Genomic DNA, 20,455 nt, shown 5'->3' with positions numbered 1-20,455 from the left:
TTGCCCCCACTGGCCATCCACCAGTCACTCCTGCCAGCCACCCCGCTGGCCACCTGCTACTTCTCCTATCAGCTGCCTGGTGCTTGCTCTTGCCAGACGCCTGTCCACTGTGCTCTGCCAGCTGTTTGCCTGCTGTCTTGTGGGTTTTGCTGTAGGCAAAACACTGTGATCCCAGCTCTCTGTGGCTTCAGCGTTCAGTGATTTCAGTTCATAGTGGCATTAAACTCTGGGCCTAGCCACAGCATCTCAGTATCCACCAAGGAGGATTCTCACGAAATAACTATAGACCCAGCTTTAGATCTATCTTTGAACAAGGTGGGGGCTGGGAGAGAGAGCCAATCAAACCAGTCTTACAGCTGTATGACCAAAAGGTTCCCAGCCAGCTGACTCAACCACTATCCCTCCCCCACTTATACCTCACAATGCTTAGATGGAGGGAGCCCTGTGTGATTCATATCTTACACAGCCGTGATGAATGCCCTGTACTGCCACAACAACTTCAAGCATTGGTGAGACTCCACAATTCTTACACTGTGTGATAGCATAAATTGTGACTTTACAACAACGCATTGTTAACAATAGAGGAAAGCTCATTGCTTCACCTGGTACCCATCAGGCTTTGTTTACAAGGCATTATATATGCACACCTTTGCATTTTCATGCAAATGGGCTCTAAAGGTCATATTCCCCAAATCATTCAGCAGTATTGAGCTCCTGCTGGCACATTCCTTACGTCCTCCCCACAGCTGAGAATTTGTTGTCCTGGCAAATCACACTTCTGATTACACCATCCATGTGAATTTCCTTCTAAGGGTCTGAGAAAACCCACTACGGCTTCCACAAGTCTGTGTGCCAGGTGTATTACATCCTCCCCAACCACTCCAGGTGCCTCATAAGTTAGTCTGTTTATGGGCTTTATAATTCTATCTCACCTATTGAGAATGGGTATAACAGGGGCTGAGGGAGCCTCTTCTGAGGATAGAAGTAAGCGGGCTTCTCTTGGGGATTTCCTTTCTACTGGTATAGGCCCTTGTATCTCTTGCTCACATAGGGTTGTTCTGGGCATCTGGGACACCTTCGACTTTGCATATCATCTCTGTTAGCGAATTGAGGTGTATCTACACATGCTTAGTTCTCCTCCAGACTGTCTGTAAATGGGACAAATTCATCATCCCAGGCTAGTCTTGCTGTGGAAGGAGGGTTTCCAGCCACAGGCCTAAACACTTCTGCTCTGGGATTTAGCTCTGAAGATGTTGAACTTTCCCCATGTTCCTTTGATAGGATCCAGGATCTGATTCCCATTCTGAGATGCACCATGAGAGCCTCAGTCTCTTCAGATTGACTCTCAAAGCTGCTAGGTAAGGGTAGATTAGCCCCACAGCGCTCACTGCCTGTATTGGGTAGTGGATGTGGCCTGGCACTTTCTTTTTGTCCTGGTCCCATGTCATAGTCCATCTCAGAGGAGGCACTAACCAATTCTCCCATGGGCAGTAGGAGATTTCTATGTACTGTCTTTATTGGCCCTAATCCACTCTCTGGTTTAATCTTGTAGACAGGCAGGTCCCTAAGTCTTTCCACCAGCAGGTCAGGTGTTGCCTTCCATCTATCAGCAATCTTGTGTTTGCCAGCAACACCTAACTTTCGCAGCAGAACTCTGTCCCAAGGCTGGAGCTCCTGCTGGCACATTCCTTACAGATATAAGACAAATGTTTGTAAATAGTAGTGGAAAATAAACAGAGGGGTAGTGTGTATGAAATTTCAAGACTGTAATGTAGAGGATTAATTGTTTTAGTGCAACAGTTTGAAAGTAAAGCCATAACTGGTGTCTGGCCAAAAACAGAATTAACTGAGAGATGTACATAAGGTTCAGAGATGTACATAAGGTTCAGAGAATGTGAAGGCTGAAGTCATGAGTATGTGCAGAGGGTTTTGTTTTAGAAACTTATAACCAATACTGTCCTTCTAATGCTCATTTTGATGTGTGATGCAGAGGGAGGCCAAATCATTGGACCTATATGGAGTGATGGCTGGAGAGCAACACAAAGAGGTTAGGGAGATAAGCAACTAAGCACCTGAAACCCTTGTGAGTCAGAAGTTAATGGTGCGGTGTCCTCTCTCCAATAATGATAATTGTTCGGCTATATGTGGGAGCTCCCACCTGTATGCCACTCTGTCTAAGTGCAGATAGCTGGCCCAGCAGACTCCAAGAGAGCCTCACAACCTACAAGATCAGATAAGGCTTGAAGGCACATGTCCAGGTTTATTGTAAATGAAGCATAGTCCAAGCTTCCTTACAGTTAGCATCTATAGTTAGACTATCACATGTACGTGCATTACAAATAGACTCAGCTCAGTCAGTAGCATGGTATTCTTCACTGTCCCCCAGGCTAGACAAAAAGCCTCTCCAAAGCACATCTTTATATAGTTCTAGTATTCTATGATTCTATGATTTAGCTATACTATAACACACATTGTTTGCTTGCACCGAGTTTAACAAACCATTCAGATTGCTCTGAATCAAATATCTGTCTTCTTTGTTATTTTCTACTGCCCCAGTTTGTGTGTCATCTACAAACTTTATCAATGATGACTTTATGTTTCTTTCAGGTCATTGATAAATATGTTAAATAGCATATGGCCAAGAGCCAATCCCTGCAGGAAGCTAATGGAAACTCTTCCACTCTGTGACAACTTCTTGTTTACAATTATATTGCGAAACCTATCAGGTAGTCAGTTTTTAATCCATTTAATGTGGGATTTGTTAATTTTATGCATTACTCTTTTTCAGTCAAAATGTCATGTGTCACCAACTCAAACACCTTACAGAAGTCTAAATATATTACATCAATGCTATTATCTTTATCAGCCAAATCTATCAACTCATAAAACTATCAAATTAGTTTGACAGGACCTATTTTCCACAATCCCATGGTAATTTGCATTAATTACATCACCCTTCTTTACTTCTTTACTGTGTCCCATAGCAGCAGCATCATTACTTTGCCCAGAGTTGATATCAAACATACCTGGGTCATCCCATTTACCCTTTTTAATAATTGGCACAATATTAGCTTTCTTCTAGTCTGTTGGAACTTCCACAGTGCTCCAAGACTTACTGCAAATCAATATTAAAGGTGTAGCAAGCTCTTTTAAAACTCTAGGATGAAGTTATCTGCACCTGCTGATTTGCAAATGTTTAACTTTAGTAGCTTCTGTTTAACATCCTCTAGAGACACCAATGGAATGGAAAGTGTTATAATCATCACATAATGAGACTACATCATGTGTTTGTTCCCCAAATAGACAGCAGAGGTATTTATGGCACAATCCTGCCTTTTCTGTATTATTACTGATAATTCTACCATTTCTAACTAGTAATGGCGCAATATTATTGTCAAGATTCTTTTTTGCATGTGCTTGTTTAGATTAAGAAAATAAGAGATTAAATTGGAGATAGCTAACCCATATTAGCAAAAACCAGGCCTTGACAGAACCACAACCATTTCCTGTATTGTAGACACAAGTGCCTACATTTTACTTCAATATAGCTGGTCAAGGTCAACTTTCCAGAGAATACTGAGTCCTAGGACTGACTTTACACAGCACAATCAAGGTGAAAAGTGGAAATCTGCCTCAATGGAGACAAAGTCATAGTTAGTTAATATATATTAGCCCTAAGCCCAAGTTCTAGACAAAAATCTTGAACATAAAAAGAATGTTTACTTTTCTGTCAAAATATGTATTTATTTATTTATTTCATTTTTAGTGGTCTATTTTCATGCAAGCAGATTGGGTTCTGCTTTATTGATTTAAGGAAATATTATACAAAATTTCCATTCCAAGAACAGTTCCACAAGAGACAATTCCTATTCTGATGGCACTGCATGATAAACAAGGAAAGCTACTTACGAATTTGTGTTCTGAGCTGATGCTTTATACAGATCCCTTTTGAACCTTGACATTTGCTTGATGGTAAAGTATGCTAGACCTCCGCTCGAGCCATTATTTGTGACAACTGTTGCTGGACTTATGTTACTGGTGAATATAGATTTCCTATTGTATAGATTGCTTGATGATAGTTTCAATACTTGGAAAGAATGAAATAATGAACACATAGAGCTTTCTATTACAGTTCAATGAATCCAAGCCCAGCAGTTATGCAGGCTTTATTCCAAATACCATTAGCACCCTGCAAGCACTACATAGTAGATAAGACTATTGACTGTTTTGATTTCAATAATAATATTTAGGGCAGTCAAGTGATAAAAAAAATGAATCACAATTAATTGTGTAGTTAAACAGTAATAGAATACCATCTCTTTAAATATTTCTGGATGTTTTCTGCATTTTCAAATATATTGATTTCAGTTACATCATAGAATACAAAATGTAGAGTGATCACTTTATATTTATTTTGGTCACATGTATTTTGCATTGTAAAAAAAAAAAGGAAATTATCATTTCCAATTCACCTAATACAAATACTGCAGTGCAATCTCTTAATCATGAAAGCTGAAATTGCAGATACAGAATTAGGTACAAATACAACTGCTTTCAAAAACAAAGCAATGTAAAACTTTATAGCCTAAAGTCCTGCTTCTTATTCAGCCAATCACGCTAACAAAGTTTTGTTACAATTTGCAAGTGATAATGCTGTCCGCTTTCTTGTCTATGTCATGAGGAATTCACATGGTACTGTTGTATGTGGCAAGATATTTACATGCCCGATGCACTAAAAATTCATATGTGCCTTCATGCTTCAACTACCATTCCAGAGGACATGAGCCTGCTGCTGATGGGTTCAGCATGATAACATTCCAAAGCTGAGCAGACCAGCATATGTTCATTTTATCATCTGAGACAGATGCTACCAGCAGAAGGGTGATTTTCTTGGTTGGTGTTTTGGATTCTGTAGTTTTTACACCAGAGTGTTTCTCTATTAAGACTTCTAAAAGCATGCTCCACACCTTGCCCTTCTCAGACTTCAGACAGCATTTTGGATTCTTAAACCTTAGGTTAAGTGCTGTAGCTGTTTTTAGAAATCCCACACTGGTACCTTCTTTGTGTTTTGTCAAATCTACTGTGAAAGTATGGCTTGAAATGAACACATACTGGGACTGCTGTAACATGAAATATATGGCGGAATCATAGAATATTAGGACTGGAAGGGACCTCGAGAGACCATCGAGTCCAGCCCTCTGCCCCAATGGCAGGACCAAGTATTGTCTAAGCCATCCCTGATAGAGACATCTATCTAACCTGTTCTTAAATATCTCTAGTGATGGAGATTCCACAACCTCCCTTGGCAATTTATTCCACTGTTTGACCACCCTGACAGTTAGGAACTTTTTCCTAATGTCCAACCTAAACCTCCCTTGCTGCAGTTTAAGTCCATTGCCTCTTGTTCTATCCTCAGAGGCCAAAAAGAACAAGTTTTCTTCCTCCTCCTTATGACACCCTTTTAGATACCTGAAAACAGCCATCATGTCGCCCCTCAATCTTCTCTCTTCCAAATTAAACAAGCCCAGTTCTTTCAGCCTTTCTTCACAGGTCACATTCTCTAGACCTTTAATCACTCTTGTTGCTCTTTTCTGCACCCTTTTGAATTTCTCCATATCTTTCTTGAACTGCGGTGCCTAGAACTGGACACAATACGCCATCTGAGGCCTAACCAGCTGTGATGGAGTGGGGGATACCTGTGTGTGTGGCTCACAGAGGGTGTGGGGCTCCTGCTGAGGGTAACCCTGACGACCAGGTAACACCTTTGTACTGCAGACAAAGGAGGAGGTGGAGCCTGAGGGGTTTGAATTGGAACTGGGAGTTGGGAAGCAGTTAGTCTGGGCTGAGGGAGAGCGAGACAAAGGAGGGGGCCAGGCCCCAGCTCTGGGGGCCCCTCGGGGCCTCCTCTCCTCAACATGGATGGAACTGGCTGTCTCTGCCTGCTGTACTGACTCCTCTCTACGATGCTGTGTCCTGTCGGCTAATAAACCCGCTGTTCTCTTGCTGAGTAAAAGACTCTCCTGCCTGCGGACAGGGTGCAGAGCTTGGGGGACCCCAAAACCCTATCACACTGGTGTCAGAAGTGGGATGTTCTGCACCCTGAGGATGGAGCATCCAGCAGTAAGTGACCGGGGCCCCGGAAGAAGTGGGGCCTGCGAGACCCAGGTGTGCTGAAGGGCAGTGAGGTGCAGTTCCCCAAGGCGGAGGGGCCTGCGGCCGAACCCAAGCAACTGCGGTCGTGGTCCTCGAGAGGGGGTGTCACACCCGAGGAGGGGTTACTCCTGGGAATCTGTTGGAGTCGGTCCCAGAAGGTGGAGGGGCCGAGAGCCCAACCCCCAGGAACAAGTGACCCCTGAGGAGGCTGACGCTGAATGAGTTCTTCCCAAAACAGGGTGCTCATGGTCCCTGAGAGCGGGTGTCACACTGAAGAAGGGGTTCCGCTGGGAGTCTGTTGAACTCGGTCCCAGAGGGCAGAGGGGCCTACAGCCTAACCCCGGGCAGCTTGTGACCCGCAAGAAGCCTGGCACACTAAAGGGATTCTTCCAGGAATCGTGGGGTGCAGAGGGCATCAGCCTGAGAGCCTGCAACCACGCTGAGCAACTCCACTGTCAAGTGGCAGCACCTGGAAACCGAATCGAGATTAAAGAAACTGGACAAGGCAGCGTGAATGTGCAGTGGCGGAGCTGAGGGCTGGGGAGAATCCTGCAGAGGTGAGCCCGGATCGGGGCAGGAAACCCCGGACTGCATGGAGTTCTAAACCGAGTGGCCTGCCACAGCTCAAGGAGGGAAGGAGCGATTCCAACCCATCATCTACTAGTGGCCAAGACAGACCTGCAAAGAGTTTTCCAGGCCTGGGCCAAGGAAGGTGCCTGTGTGTCTGTGCAGGAAAGCAGCTGATCCACTGGGAATGGCAAGTTGTCTGTGAGAGAAGCTGCTTCACCTTCTGTGTGTGTGTGGAGACCAGTCGGGGAGCTGGGACAAAGGAGAAAGTGTCTCCCATTGTCTGTCTGTGTTGAACAGCAGCAGCAGCCTGGGGAGAGAGCAGAGCCTGCGTTTGGAAAAGGTGCCAATGAGGAAACTAGCCCATTGTCTGAGGAAGATTCACCAGCCTAGGGTGGCTGGAGAAGGATCCACCAGAAAAGAGCATTCCAGGTGTGTCTCTGAATCCAGCCATGGGGGCTGGAGCAGAGGGAATGGCTCTGGGATGGGCAGTGGTGTCCCTGCTAAGGACACTGGTCCTTGGTGCAAAAAAAGTGCTTCTGCTTCTGGGGAAGTGAATCCTTTGCCTGAGCCTGTGGGGGCTCGAGATGGAGCCAAGGTCCCAAAGCTGGATCTGAGGGCAGCTGAAGCCCAGATGGGAAGTGGGCCTACCTCTGTGTCTCTCAGGGGGGATAATGCTTTAACTTGGTCTAATCCAGTTAGGATCATCAGGGAATCCCAGAGACCAGACGATTCTGGTACTTGTTCTTTGCCTGATGCTGAGGTGTTATTGGGAGGGGGTGAGAGGACTCTGTCCTACCGGAGTCATCCTCTCGCCAGGACACAAGAACAGACGGGCAATGAAGTTACGCTGACTGATGAAGATAAAGGAGCTGGTAGCAGAAGGGAGGAAAGGGATCCTAACCTTCTGTCCGGTGGTACTGGCTGTCTGCCTGGAGGGGAATTACGTGGGAATCTGCCTGATGGGCCAGAAGTGATCCTGGGCGTAGGTGAAACCCAGGAGCTGGTTGTGGCTCAAGGGAGCAGTGCCCCCATGGAGGCAGACAGGGGTGAGTTATTGTTTGGGGAAGCTCTTAAGGAAAAAAATTTCCCTGAAACTTTTCCTGACCCGTCTGTGGGGACTGCAGAAAATGGAAGTGAGGTGAAGGAAAGTGAACAGGAAAGGTGCATGTCTGTAAGAGCCAGAGCAGCCCTTTGCCTGGGGAGAAGTTTGTTTCAGCTCCTGATGGCCAGGACCTGCCTCAGTATGAAACCACTGGCTGTGCTCTGGAAGGGTCCAAAGCAGGCAGGGTAAAAGTTTCTCAGGAATTGGAAGTTGGTGCAAGTAAAGTAAAAACTATCAGGGAATGTGAGCAGCCCTGTGAGAACCAAATAAAACAGCTGCACAGTCAGTCTCTGTAGGATGCAGGAGAGCGCCAGCAATTCCCCATCTCCAGATGGTGGAAACACTTATATTCTTATACTGGACTCCACTTCTAATTCCATGGGGAGGCAGTAGTTGGAGGTGGAAGAACAAAGGAGCTTTGGGCCTGGTGGGCCAGTAAGGGATAAACAGGAATTCCTTCATGTGGATTCTGCGTCTGGGACTCACAAAACAACTCTCAGAAAGCAGTTTGGTTTGCAAATTTCCAGACTGGTAGGGAGGGGGCCGTCTCCCTGAGATCATCAATGGCCCAGCTCTTGTTAGAAGGGAGGGTATAGCCAGAGAGATCAGATTTCCACCCCAGGGGGCAAGGGAGAAGATTAGAACTTGATGGTGCTAAGAAAGGCCTCAGCCATTTATCCCCAAAATACCAGATTCTCAAGGAGGTTACACAAAAGTTGTGGTCTACCAAAGAGCAACGTAAATGTACAGTTGCAATGGGTTTGTTCTGTTACTCACGCTGACTGCTGTAACCAAGGGGTGCTGCTACCAAAAGCTGTAGAATTGTACCATGTACTGAATGTTTGGAAAGAGCCATTTGACATGATGACATTAATGTAGAAGCATGAGTTGTATGTTGAAGGAGTCTGTAACTCTGAAATGTCACCATTGTTCCCTGTAACTAGTCTTGCAACCTCTCACATGAGGAGGAACATTCCAAACCTATTGTGTGGCATGGAAGGGGAAACTGAGGCACACAACCATTTTGGTGGTCTGGCTAAATGCCAAGGGTGGAAGCATTTGTACCTTCTTTTACTGGACTGTAACTGAATTCCAAACATTGGCTGGAGCAGCTGTATGAACTGGTGGTCAGATGGGGCAGGACCCAGACCACAAAAGACCTGTTTGATCTGCTGGTGCTTTAGCATCTGTATGGGCTCTGCCCGCCCGACTTGAGAACGTGGCTGACGGACCGGGGCCAAAGCAGGGAGACCAACCAACCCAAGGGAACTAAAGGGACTTGCCCGGCTGTATCACATGAAAAGAGCCAAGACCAAGCTCCTGACTTGGAGCCTCCCCCAGCAGGACTATAACGTGGAGGTGGTGCACATCAAGGGGAGAACAGAGGGTACAGCCAATGCCCTGTCACAAGGGGAGAGCCCCGAACTTCCCCAGGTCACCAGTTGAGTGACCCCGCTCAGTTCGGTCTGGAAGGGGGGAGAGATGTGATGGAGTGGGGGATACCTGTGTGTGTGGCTCACAGAGGGTGTGGGGCTCCTGCTGAGGGTAACCCTGACGACCAGGTAACACCTTTGTACTGCAGACAAAGGAGGAGGTGGAGCCTGAGGGGTTTGAATTGGAACTGGGAGTTGGGAAGCAGTTAGTCTGGGCTGAGGGAGAGCGAGACAAAGGAGGGGGCCAGGCCCCAGCTCTGGGGGCCCCTCGGGGCCTCCTCTCCTCAACATGGATGGAACTGGCTGTCTCTGCCTGCTGTACTGACTCCTCTCTACGATGCTGTGTCCTGTCGGCTAATAAACCCGCTGTTCTCTTGCTGAGTAAAAGACTCTCCTGCCTGCGGACAGGGTGCAGAGCTTGGGGGACCCCAAAACCCCATCACACCAGCGCAGAGTAGAGCGGAAGAATGACTCGTTTTTTGTTCACAACACACCTGTTAATGCATCCCAGAATCATGTCTGCTTTTTTTGCAACAGCATCACACTGTTGACTCATATTTAGCTTGTTGTCCACTCTAACCCCTAGATCTCTTTCTGCTGTAGTCATTCCTAGACAGTCTCTCCCCATTCTGTATATGTGACACTGATTGTTCCTTCCCAAGTGGAGCACTTTGCATTTGTCCTTATTAAACTTCATCCTGTTTATCTCAGACCATTTCTCCAATTTATCCAGATCATTTTGAATTATGACCCTATCCTCCAAAGCAGTCGCAACCCCTCCCAGCTTCGTATTATCTGAAAACATAATAAGTGTACTTTCTATGCCGATATCTAAATCGTTGATGAAGATATTGAACAGAATCGGTCCTAAGACAGATCCCTGCGGAACCCCACTTGTTATACTTTTCCAGCAGGATTGAGAACCATTAAGAACTACTCTCTGAGTATGGTTAGCCAGCCAGTTATGCACCCACCTTATAGTAGCCTCATCTAAATTTTATTTGCCTAGTTCTTTTATAAGAATATCATGTGAGACCATGTCAAATGCTTTACTAAAGTCTAGGTATACCACATCTACCGCTTCTCCCCTATCCACAAGGCTCGTTACCCTATCAATATGGGGAAAACGGGAGACATACTATTCTCCCACCAGCCAAGGTGTTCAGTTATAAATGTAATGCATTATTATTTTAGTGAGTGTTCCTTGGCATGGTGAACGAAACCCCGAAGGACCATACAAATGTTTAGCAGATCAGCAATATAAATACCTTGCAACATCAACTATGAAAATGCCGTGCATTTGCCCATTTTCTCTTTCACATGACATTGTGAACAAGAAGCAGACAGCATTATCTCCTGCAAATTGTAACCAAAGTTGCTCGTTTTAGCAGCTGGTTGAATAAGAAGTAGGACTAAGTGGATTTCTAGGCTCAAAAGTTTTACATTGTTTTGGTTTTGAGTGCAGTTAAGTAAAAAAAATCTAAATTTTTAAGCTATGCTTTCATGATAAAGAGAGTGTACTGGAGAACTTGTACGAGTTGAATTAAAATTCTTTTGTTAATCATTTTGCAGTGCAAATATTTGTAGTAAAATTATAATATGCTCTGTACTGTGTGATGTAATAGAAATCAATATATTTGAAAGTGTAGGAAACATCCAAAATATTTAATAAATGCTAATAGGTATTCTATTGTTTAACAGTATGATGAATTGTGATTAATTTTTGAAATTGTGATTATTTTTAGTTAATTGCATGATTTAACTGTGATTAACCAACAGGCCTCATCATATTTAAAACCTGCACTGAGTACTTGTTTAATAGTTTAGTAGTGGGCCAATAATTTTATGAGACTATCCTTTAAATTTCTCAGGCCTTGGATGTTTTCTATTAGCATGTTCTAGGTCTTTGTTTCATGTAGACATCGGTGTTAACATTTGTTAATTTTCAATAAAACTTACCTTACATATTCTAATTTATCCTTGAATGGAGGCATTACTTCTGTGAAACACTGAGCAATGTGTAATTTAAATCACTTTCTTTAATTAGGGCTCTTAATTATTTTTTGTTTCCTGTTTTCTCCCCCATCGGTTACTTTTTTCTATTTGACATTTTTTGCTTTCTATTTTTGTTTGTTTGTTTGTTTTGATGCCTATTCCTTAATTACCCAAAGGTAGCATGCTGCATGAGGTGTAAATATGGGGTGATGACATAAGATCACATGTATGTTTCTGTGGTTTAGCTGAATGCCCTGGGAGCAAAGGAGAGAAGCTCACTGTACGCTGTAGGTTGCACTGTACCTGTGAGATGCTTGTGTGCTGGGATATTGTATTACCTCCTGTTTAAGCAACGATGGATAGCAGGTGGTCTTGAAGAAGCATTGTTTACTTTACCCACAATCACAAATGTACATTTCAGTAGGGCTATATTGAGAGTCCTGAAATTTTCGCCAGTTCACTTTGTTCTCATCTTCCACAGCAATTTCCCTGGACTAATCTGGAGCTTCCACAGCTGAGCCCACACTCCACAGTAGGAAACACTGCTGCTCAGTCAGTACAGCATGAGACTGCCTAGACAAACTCCAGTGTAGGACAACAGTTCTCAAATCAAACTTGCATGCTAAGGCTGTGGCCATACTACAGTCAAATTTCGAAATGCGAACTTTCAAACATTACTAACCGAAAGCTCATTCCGCAATTGAGAGGCTACAGGCAAAAAGCGGATTGAGCCGACGATCTGCTCTTTTAAAAGACTCCTCCGTCCTTCCAAAAAAGAGCAACTGCACAGCCCTGGGCTCTCTTTCAAAAGAATGGAACATGAAATGGCGCAGACAGGGTCACATGGCTGACAAGCCCTTTCAGGACCTGTGGCCAGCTGCTCCCTGAAAGGGACCTTTCCAAATACTCTCCCTGTGCAGACACTGACAGCTGCTAGGCTGTCTGCAGCATGTATACAGAGCAGAGCGGAGCATAGCTCAGTCAACACCCAAACGCCCACCATGGATCACCAGCAGCTCCCCATTAGGGTGGGGACAGAGGGGTCACAGGGGCTGATGAAGGGGTGGCCGTGCTGGCCATCAGCGACCGCCCCAGTTCCATCTGGGAGGCTGGGGAGAGGTCTGCTGGGAGCAAGGTAGCAAGCGCCAGATCCAGGCAGGTGTTGACAGCCTAGATGAGGGCATCGAGCAACCCTGTAATGCTCTCCCAGGCTGCTTCCTCCATGGCCATCCACTGCTGCAGGGGACAGTCCTGCTCCCACCATACTGCTGCCTGTGCAGTGGCGCCCTCCGCTTCTTGAGGGGGGCAGCACGCTCTCCTGGTTCGGCTCATGGGCCTGGCGCCTGTGCCCTCTCCCTCTTTCCGGCTGCTGTGGGGCTCCCTGGGATGTCAGTGGGACTGGCCCAGATCATGGACACAAAAGCTGTGGAGACAGAAGGGAAGAGAGAGCTGACGCACGAGTCCTGCAACCTGGTGGCACATGGATGTGACCCCATACCCGGTGCCCAGCCGCCCGTGCCCTCTGTCCATCAATCTGGTGACTCTGGGGCATCCCAGTGCCAGAGGGGGTCCCAGCATAGGTGAGGCAAACACAGGTGATGGTCCATCCCCCACCTCATTTCCTCCAAGTCCCTGTGCTCTGTGTGGCTGTCCATGGGGGCAGGTGCTTATGTATGCGAGCGTCTCCTACAGCTGGAGTATGCAGTTGAGCCTTGTGCTCCAGGGCAAGGGTCAGCGTCTGTGTGGTGTGGCTGAAGCTTTGCCCCCCCCACCAGCCATGCCCTCCACCCTGCCCTGGGATGCCCAGGTCCTACCTGAGGGTCACTTGAGGAGCTGTGGTGAGGACAGGCTGGAGGCTGCCTGGCTCAAGGACTGGGATGGGAAGGTGACAACCAATGTGCAATCACTGGAGCCCTCCCCATCGCTGTCCCACTTGGGATGTTGCCCCTGCTGTGGGTGTTGGGGGGCGGGCTCTGTGGGGGGTCCTGGCTCATTGTCCTCCACAGCCTCCTGGGGTGCTTCCTCTGGCTCAGCTGTGTCGACCATCTCACCTGGGGTGGCTGGCTCCTTCACCCCAGGAGCTGGTCCAAATCTCCATAATAGGGTCAGCTTGTGGGCACTGCCCCCAACTGGCATGCAGCATCCTGGGCCTCACCAAACCCCGCTGCATTTCTTTCACTTTAGAGCAGACTCGGTCTGCAGTCTGGTGGGGGTAGCCTCGGGTGATCAGGCCTGCAGACAGCCGTGAGAAGGCTGTGGCATTCTGCTGCTGCCCAGCTGTCTGCAGCAGGACCTCCATGTCTGCCCACGGGGCAAGGGAGGTCCCTGAGCTCTGACTCAGAGCAGGAAGGGCCCTGGTTATTGGCCCCCAGCTGGTATCCTGGGAGCCCTTGCCTGGTCTGCTGGGGAGACTCTGGGGGCACTGGGCTCCTGGCTGCTGGCCAGGTCACTTTTGGAGAGCAGGGCTGCAGGCTCATGTGCCTGTGGCTGCCTGCATGCTCTCAGCTTCCTGCACGAGGTTTCTGGGTCCATGCAGCTTTAAAAGCAGCTGCAACCAAAGACCATGGAGCCCTCCTGGAGCATCTCCGTACACCAGTGGGCTGGCGCCATGGCAGACCTGTTCTTTCAAAACAGGCGTCCATGGTGCAGCTACACACTTTTTCTTTCAAAATAGGTGTTATTCCTCATACAATTATGTTTACCAATTTTGAAATAATGCACCTGCTATTTTGAATTTATTTGAAACTAGCGTGTGTGTAGTGCAGACGCTTGCAAATTTATTTTGAAATAACAGCTGTTATTTCAAAATACAGTAACTCTGTAGTGTAGATGCAGACTAAGGGACCTTCTATAGTAAGATGAATCATTTCAGAAATCTGCAATTATTAAATTTAATAATTTAAATTTCCTCTGCTATACAGGGATTGAATGTCATTTTCGAATAACCAGTTTATGCTAACACTAGCATTATCTATGATTGAAGATTTACTGCAAAAAATTTTTCCTGCATGTCCCCACCATTTCTCATTGGCTATGTAATCAGGGTGATGGGAGATTACTAATAAAGTGCTGTGATGCATATGCAACACTTCATTAGGCAAATTCTCCCCTGCGGCAACTTCGAAATGTCAAACTTTGAAGTCCCAGCATGCAGTGCAGCCGTGGGCAGTTCAAAGTGCTATACAGCATGCGAGCACTTCTAAGTTTGACACTTTGAAGTTGCTGCAGGGGAGAATTTGTCTAATGAAGTGCTGCATATGCATTGCAGCACTTCCTTAGTAATCTCTCATCACCCTGATTACCATGCCCCTTTTGAAGAAGGGGGCAAGTTTAGACATAGCCATTATGATCATAACATGTTCATAATTTGATCCACAAGAGGGCACCAGACAAGGATGCTGAGTTCAGTTAGAAATACAAAAGGTACAGGAATTAAGTTCATGTCAAAACATGAAAAAATAACCTGCTACAAATTGCTAAAATAACTTTGTGCTTGATTACATAACTATATTATTTTTAATAATAAAACTCAGGTGTTATAGCTCTTAAGAGCTGTTTACAAGCCCCTATTCCACAGAATTTAGGCAGATAAAGTATATTAATTAAAATTAAAATTAGAGTACAATGGGGACTCAATATATATTACCTAAATATTTACAGCATACGCAGGCAAAGGTTAAGAAATTGTATAAGTTACAGTATATCAAGAAATTGTATAAGTTACCAGTATACTGGTAGCAGTTGTGAGGACAGTAAAATAGAAATGAAATTTCCATGTGATAAAATGGCTTGTTTCAGGAAGGAAAACTAAGTACAGTAAACTCTTTCATATCTGGCAGCACTGGGACCAGGACGTTGCTGGCTATTCAAACATTCTGGATACCAGAGAGGTATTCCTAGCAACACATAACACTAAAGAAAAACAAAATTACATATTAAACAAAAATGTATGCAGAGTATTTATTTACCTAACAACAGTAGTATTATACACTTAGGTTGCATTTGCTGTATTTATTTGTATTTACTGTCACTATACTGTACTTATGGAAAACTTAACTGTACATATGGAAAACAGCGATTATTTGAGAGTTGGGGGACTCTGGCTTGTAGCCATCTCCTGTCCCCACCCCAACCCCTCCCTTTTCCTCTTCCCTGACCCTGGAATAATAAAGGCACCCATTTGTGTTTGAACTAAAAATTGGGGGGGTAGCCGTGTTAGTCTGGATCTGTAACAGCAACAAAGGGTCCTGTGGCACCTTATAGACTAACAGAAAAGTTTTGAGCGTGAGCTTTCATGAGCACAGACTCACTTCATCAGATGCTGGTCTTGGAAATCTGCAGGGCCAGGTATGAATAAGCCAGAGCAAGGGTGGGGATAACAAGGGTGACCCTTGCTGACTGAGCTAACCTTTTTATCCCCACCCTTGCTCTGGCTTATTCATACCTGGCCCTGCAGATTTCCAAGACCAGCATCTGATGAAGTGAGTCTGTGCTCACGAAAGCTCACGCTCAAAACTTTTCTGTTAGTCTATAAGGTGCCACAGGACCCTTCGTTGCTGAACTGAAAACGTGTGTATTAACTATTTATAACGGATGGGCAGGGGCCGGGTGGCTGGGAATCTGGTGGGGCAGGGGATTGGAACCTGGACTAGGGGGTCACCGGGAGCCTGGAGAGGAGGGGAGGGAGACCCCAAGTGTCACAGGGCTTTGGAGGATCTCCCTCCACAGGTGCAGGGACCCTGTTGGGGCTGGGGTGATTTGGGAAACACAGGGAAGTAAGCAGGGGGGCAGGGCACGGGCATCGCTTGTGGAGGTACACAGGGGACAGAGGTGCCTAGAGGGTAGAGGGCAACAGGAGTGGCAGTGGGGGGTAGGCCACCACGTCCTGCCAAATGAGGTGACGGAGTCACACTGCGCCATGAGCTGGACTCTGCACTCTGCATTCTCCTGGACATTCTATGCCAGCATCTGCTGCATATCACACAGGATGGTGATGGCAGGGTGGTTTGCTCCTCAGTCCCAGCTGTGAAGGACACAAGGAGGGAGATATGGTCAGTCATTCATGCCGACACTGTCCCTTAGGCTCTGCCATCCTCTGTGAGCAGTGACCAACAGCCTTTGGGCCAGGAGAGGGAGATATCCTGGGAGTGAGGCCACAGGTGGTCTGCAGAACAGCCCCTGTTGCACTGAGCCCCAAGGTGCCTATGGGACCGTGCTGCCTGCTTCTCCCCCATTTCCCCTGGACAATGGACATGCAGACAAGGGGAGTGTTCGGTCACATTGGAGTCCCCTCCTGGGCGGCAAAGGAGCTGGGTGCACCCGGGCCCTCCATGGGGCCCACTCACACACCTGTGGCTCACAGCACTGCCCATAGGAATGGGTGCTGCTATGCATGGGTAGGTATGCCTGCGTGCTATGTGTGGCACCCCCCAGTGTGCTGGGGGTCATGTCAGTGCTCTTGTGGCTAGCCTACTGCCAGCCGTGGCAGGTGTTTGGAGGCCACTCCCACACCTCCTCCCGGGTTACTCATTTGTCTGGCCTCCTGTGAGTAGGACGTCACCCGTGCTCAGGAGCTGCCTGCTGGGTCCCTGTGACATACGATAATGCTACATGTGGTTCCACATGCAAAGACTACAGCATGATGTCCAACTCAAGCAATGCTCACACCCTGCTGCCTCTGTGCCCCCCTCTCCAACTCTGCGTGAGTGACAAAGGAAGTGCTAACCTGATGAACCCTCCCCGGTGTCTGATGAGGCCTGAGAGATGTCCTGGGTGGCTGAGTCCAGCTCCAGGATGAAAGTGAGCGTCCCTGCATCCTCAGGTGCCTCCTGCTGCCTCTCATCCTGGTCTCCCTCCTCTTCTCCTTTGTCACAACAGGGGCATTGAGGCTGGTGTCCACCATCTGTCTTTTCTTCATCTTATAATACTACATCCTATTCCATAAACTTCTCAGTCTAAAATAAATCACACAAACTCACACACCACTTTCTGCTGTCCACCGTCTCTGACAGAACAGAGCTCTGCACTGTTCTCATGAATGCTGCAAGTCTTGTCCAGACCCACAGAAAGAAGTGCAACAACAGGGGACATGATAATTTTTTCAAAGACACACTGCTGAAGGAAAACATGAAAAACTGAAGGCTAATGGTGTTTGTAGCGCAAATGCTGATGGCTGATTGCCATTGAGTCTGAAAAACGAGCACTGATTGGCCAAATCACATTCCAATGCAACAATCACAGAATCATAACGTTGGAAGAGAAATCAAGAGGTCACTGAGTCTAACAATGAGTAATGGCTGAAGAACCTTTGGATGGAATCATGCAAAAGGCCACCAGCTATGTGCCAGACATACCCCAGCTCTCCAGCACAGGTGCACCAGGAGAGAAGCACTGCAGTGACACTGGAAGCTTGCAGTACAGGAATGCATAGATCATTGAAACACAGGGGCTTTGGTAGCCTGGACCATTTGCAAGAGGCTTCCAGGATACACAGAAGGAGCTGAAGAGGCAAGGCCTGACCTTTCCTACACGATCGTTTTTCAGATGGGGAGGGCCAGGGCCTAAGTGCAATGCAGAACGTAACCTCACAAGAGAGAGAATGCGGACTGAGACCACCGGAAGCTGCCAACCGAACAGCCTTAAGGAATCACCCCGCGGCTGCTAGGCCCATAAGCCGCGCGGGTGCAGCGTCTTCCAATACAGCGGCTAGGTTAGAACCAGGGGGGGTCACGGCCTCAGCCCAGCCTGCTCCCGCCCGCTGCCTCGTGAAAGCAACTCCACCCCACCCCGCGAGCACAGGGAGAAAGCAAGCAGAGGAGTCACACGCTTATACGTCACCGCGACACGCCACGAGCTTGGGCGGAGCTTCGCGCGTTGTTCCGCCTCCCTTCCAGGTCAGCGGCAACGGAGTTGTCATAGTAACGTTAGAACTCCGAGTCGGGAAAGTTCCCCTTCTGCAGCCCCGCCCCGTCATGTGACACCTGCCCGCCCCAGCTGCCGCCGCCGTCTGCTTCCGGGAGGAGTCCGGTGTGCACGCGAGTAAGTTCCGTTGGGTGGCAGCCTCTAGGTGACCAACAGTCAACGGACCCTTCGGCGGCGGTAGCAGCAGCAGCAGCAGCAGCATGTCCGCGAGCAGTCTGAGCTACAATGACCAGGGCGGGGAGGCGGCGGCGGCGGCGGCGCCTGAGCTCGGACAGGAAGCGGCGCCCGGTTCCGCAGCTCCCCCCTCCACCCCCTCGGCCTTCGGGCTCTTCAGCAGCGACACCAAGAAGTAAGGACGGGGGTGGTGGCCGGGGGAGGGCTCAGCGGGTGCTGGGGGGGCGGGGTCCGGCCGTGAAGTCGTGTGGACAGGGCGGACGTGGCGAGTCGCGGGCGTGCTCTCACCGGTACTGCGCGCTCTGTATATGTTGAATGAGACTCCGTTGGTTGATCGGTAGAGACTCACTCACACAACTTCTAACAGACAAGTTCCTTGGACACCTGGTTGCTTGAATTAACGGACCCAGGAAAACCAAGCGATGGTAAATTAAAGGATCCTAGTGGCAGGTACATAATTTCCATGAAAATTATGAGCGGCACTCCAAAGGGACTATTGTAGCAAATCAATGAGTACCATTTTTGGTTGCCTTATTTAATTACTGTATCTGTTTAACAGATAATAGGCTAAAATAATCTTTAAAATGGTTTTAGTTTTTAAACTGTTTGTTAGTTGTTCATCAGCAGTTTTGGTGCTTAAAACCCAGTGAAAACCTTTTCATAGGTAAATAAGCCATCTAAAAGGTACTGATAGTCTTATGGGACAATAGTAGTTATGAGGCCTTAAAATTATATTGAAAACAATAGAAATTAATATGAATTATGGTTTTGCTTACATTAGAAATTGCAGGTCTGAAGGAGATCTCAAAAGCTTGTGTCTTTCCATCCAAAGTTTGTCTAATGAAAGATACTCTCTCACCCACCTTGTTTCTAGAAAATTCACTTGTTTGTGTAAAAACAAAGGGTCTAGTAGCATCTTAAAGACTAACAATTTTATTAAGGCGCAAGTTTTTGATGAACTGCAACTCACAAAAACAGATGCACGAAATGGTAGGGATAAAAAGATAGGAGTGTTATATCAGTGTTAATGAAACAAGGGTGAAATGATACAATCCCTGCAACAAACCCTGTTGCCAATTCTGTCCATACATCTACCTTTAGTGACACCATCTTAGGACCTAACCACATCCCCCATACCATCAAAGGTTCGTTTACCTGCAATCTACTAACCCTATTCCAGCATGTGTCAGCTATGTCCCTCTGCTGTTTACATTGTACATACCAGACTGTCTATGTAAAAGTATAGACGCATATCAGATCAAGAATGGTAACATACAAAAAGAAGTAGGAGAGCCCTTTAACCTTCCTGGACATAGTTACGTAGTTACAGTTGGTGGGAGGAATAACTCAGTGGTTTGAGCTTGGCCTGCTAAACCCAGGATTGTGACTTCAATCCTTGAGGGGCCATTTAGGGATATGGAGCAAATAGATTTAAAAAAAAAATGGTACTTGTATCTGCCAAGAGGGTAAGCGACTGGACTCGATGACCTCCCAAGGTCCCTTCCTGTTCTATGGGATGTGTATTTCCATATAGTATTATATTATACAGACTTGAAAATTTCCATTCTTTAAAACTTCAGAAACAAACTGCAAAACATGAAAGGAATGTTTTTTTCTCATATGTAATATTGCCCTTTAGGTATTGTGACCTTTTTATCACTGTTGGTAGAAGGCCGCATCCACCATGATTAAATTAACACCGATATACTTGTAACACTATGTCTGTAACCCTACCACCTGATTTTTCACTTTATACATCTGACAGAATGAGTTGCTGCTCATGAAACTTATGCCAGGGATACCTTTTCTAGGCTGGGGAGCCCATACCCACTGAAAAATTAACTGGGGGTTACACAAGTGAGCAAACAAAAAATAAAACAAAAGCCTCCTCTTGCCAACATCGTCCCAGACTGCAAAACAAACAAGCAAAAAGACACTTACCTCATTCCCTTTGCTCTCCAGCCACAGAGCTTAAATGGGCCAGGGATAATAGATTTTTATGAGCCTCCTTAGGCTCTGAGATGGGGCTCAGTGTGGGAGGAGGCTTCCGGGAAGCAGCCTTTGGGTGTGGGGTCTGGGAGGGAGGGTACAGGAGTAGGTTGGTGGT

General features: G+C 46.9%; 1 protein-coding gene across 3 annotated transcripts in view; it reads left to right on the top strand.

Annotated features, from left to right (window-relative positions):
• Positions 1 to 18,260: 18,260 nt before the first annotated feature.
• AP3B1 (adaptor related protein complex 3 subunit beta 1) overlaps positions 18,261 to 20,455 on the top strand; it is a 238,513-nt gene continuing 236,318 nt past the window's right edge. For all 3 annotated transcript variants that reach the window (XM_074995451.1, XM_074995450.1, XM_074995452.1), the window contains exon 1: positions 18,261 to 18,523. In XM_074995451.1, the coding sequence (XP_074851552.1) occupies positions 18,375 to 18,523 (149 nt within the window). In that variant the 5' untranslated portion in view covers positions 18,261 to 18,374. The remainder of the gene's footprint in view (positions 18,524 to 20,455) is intronic.

The sequence above is a fragment of the Carettochelys insculpta genome, chromosome 5 (assembly GCF_033958435.1).
Source record: "Carettochelys insculpta isolate YL-2023 chromosome 5, ASM3395843v1, whole genome shotgun sequence".
Classification (NCBI taxonomy): Eukaryota; Metazoa; Chordata; order Testudines; family Carettochelyidae; genus Carettochelys; species Carettochelys insculpta.
The sequence above is the reverse complement of the archived record's forward strand: the minus strand, read 5'-3'. Positions and strand labels throughout refer to the sequence as shown.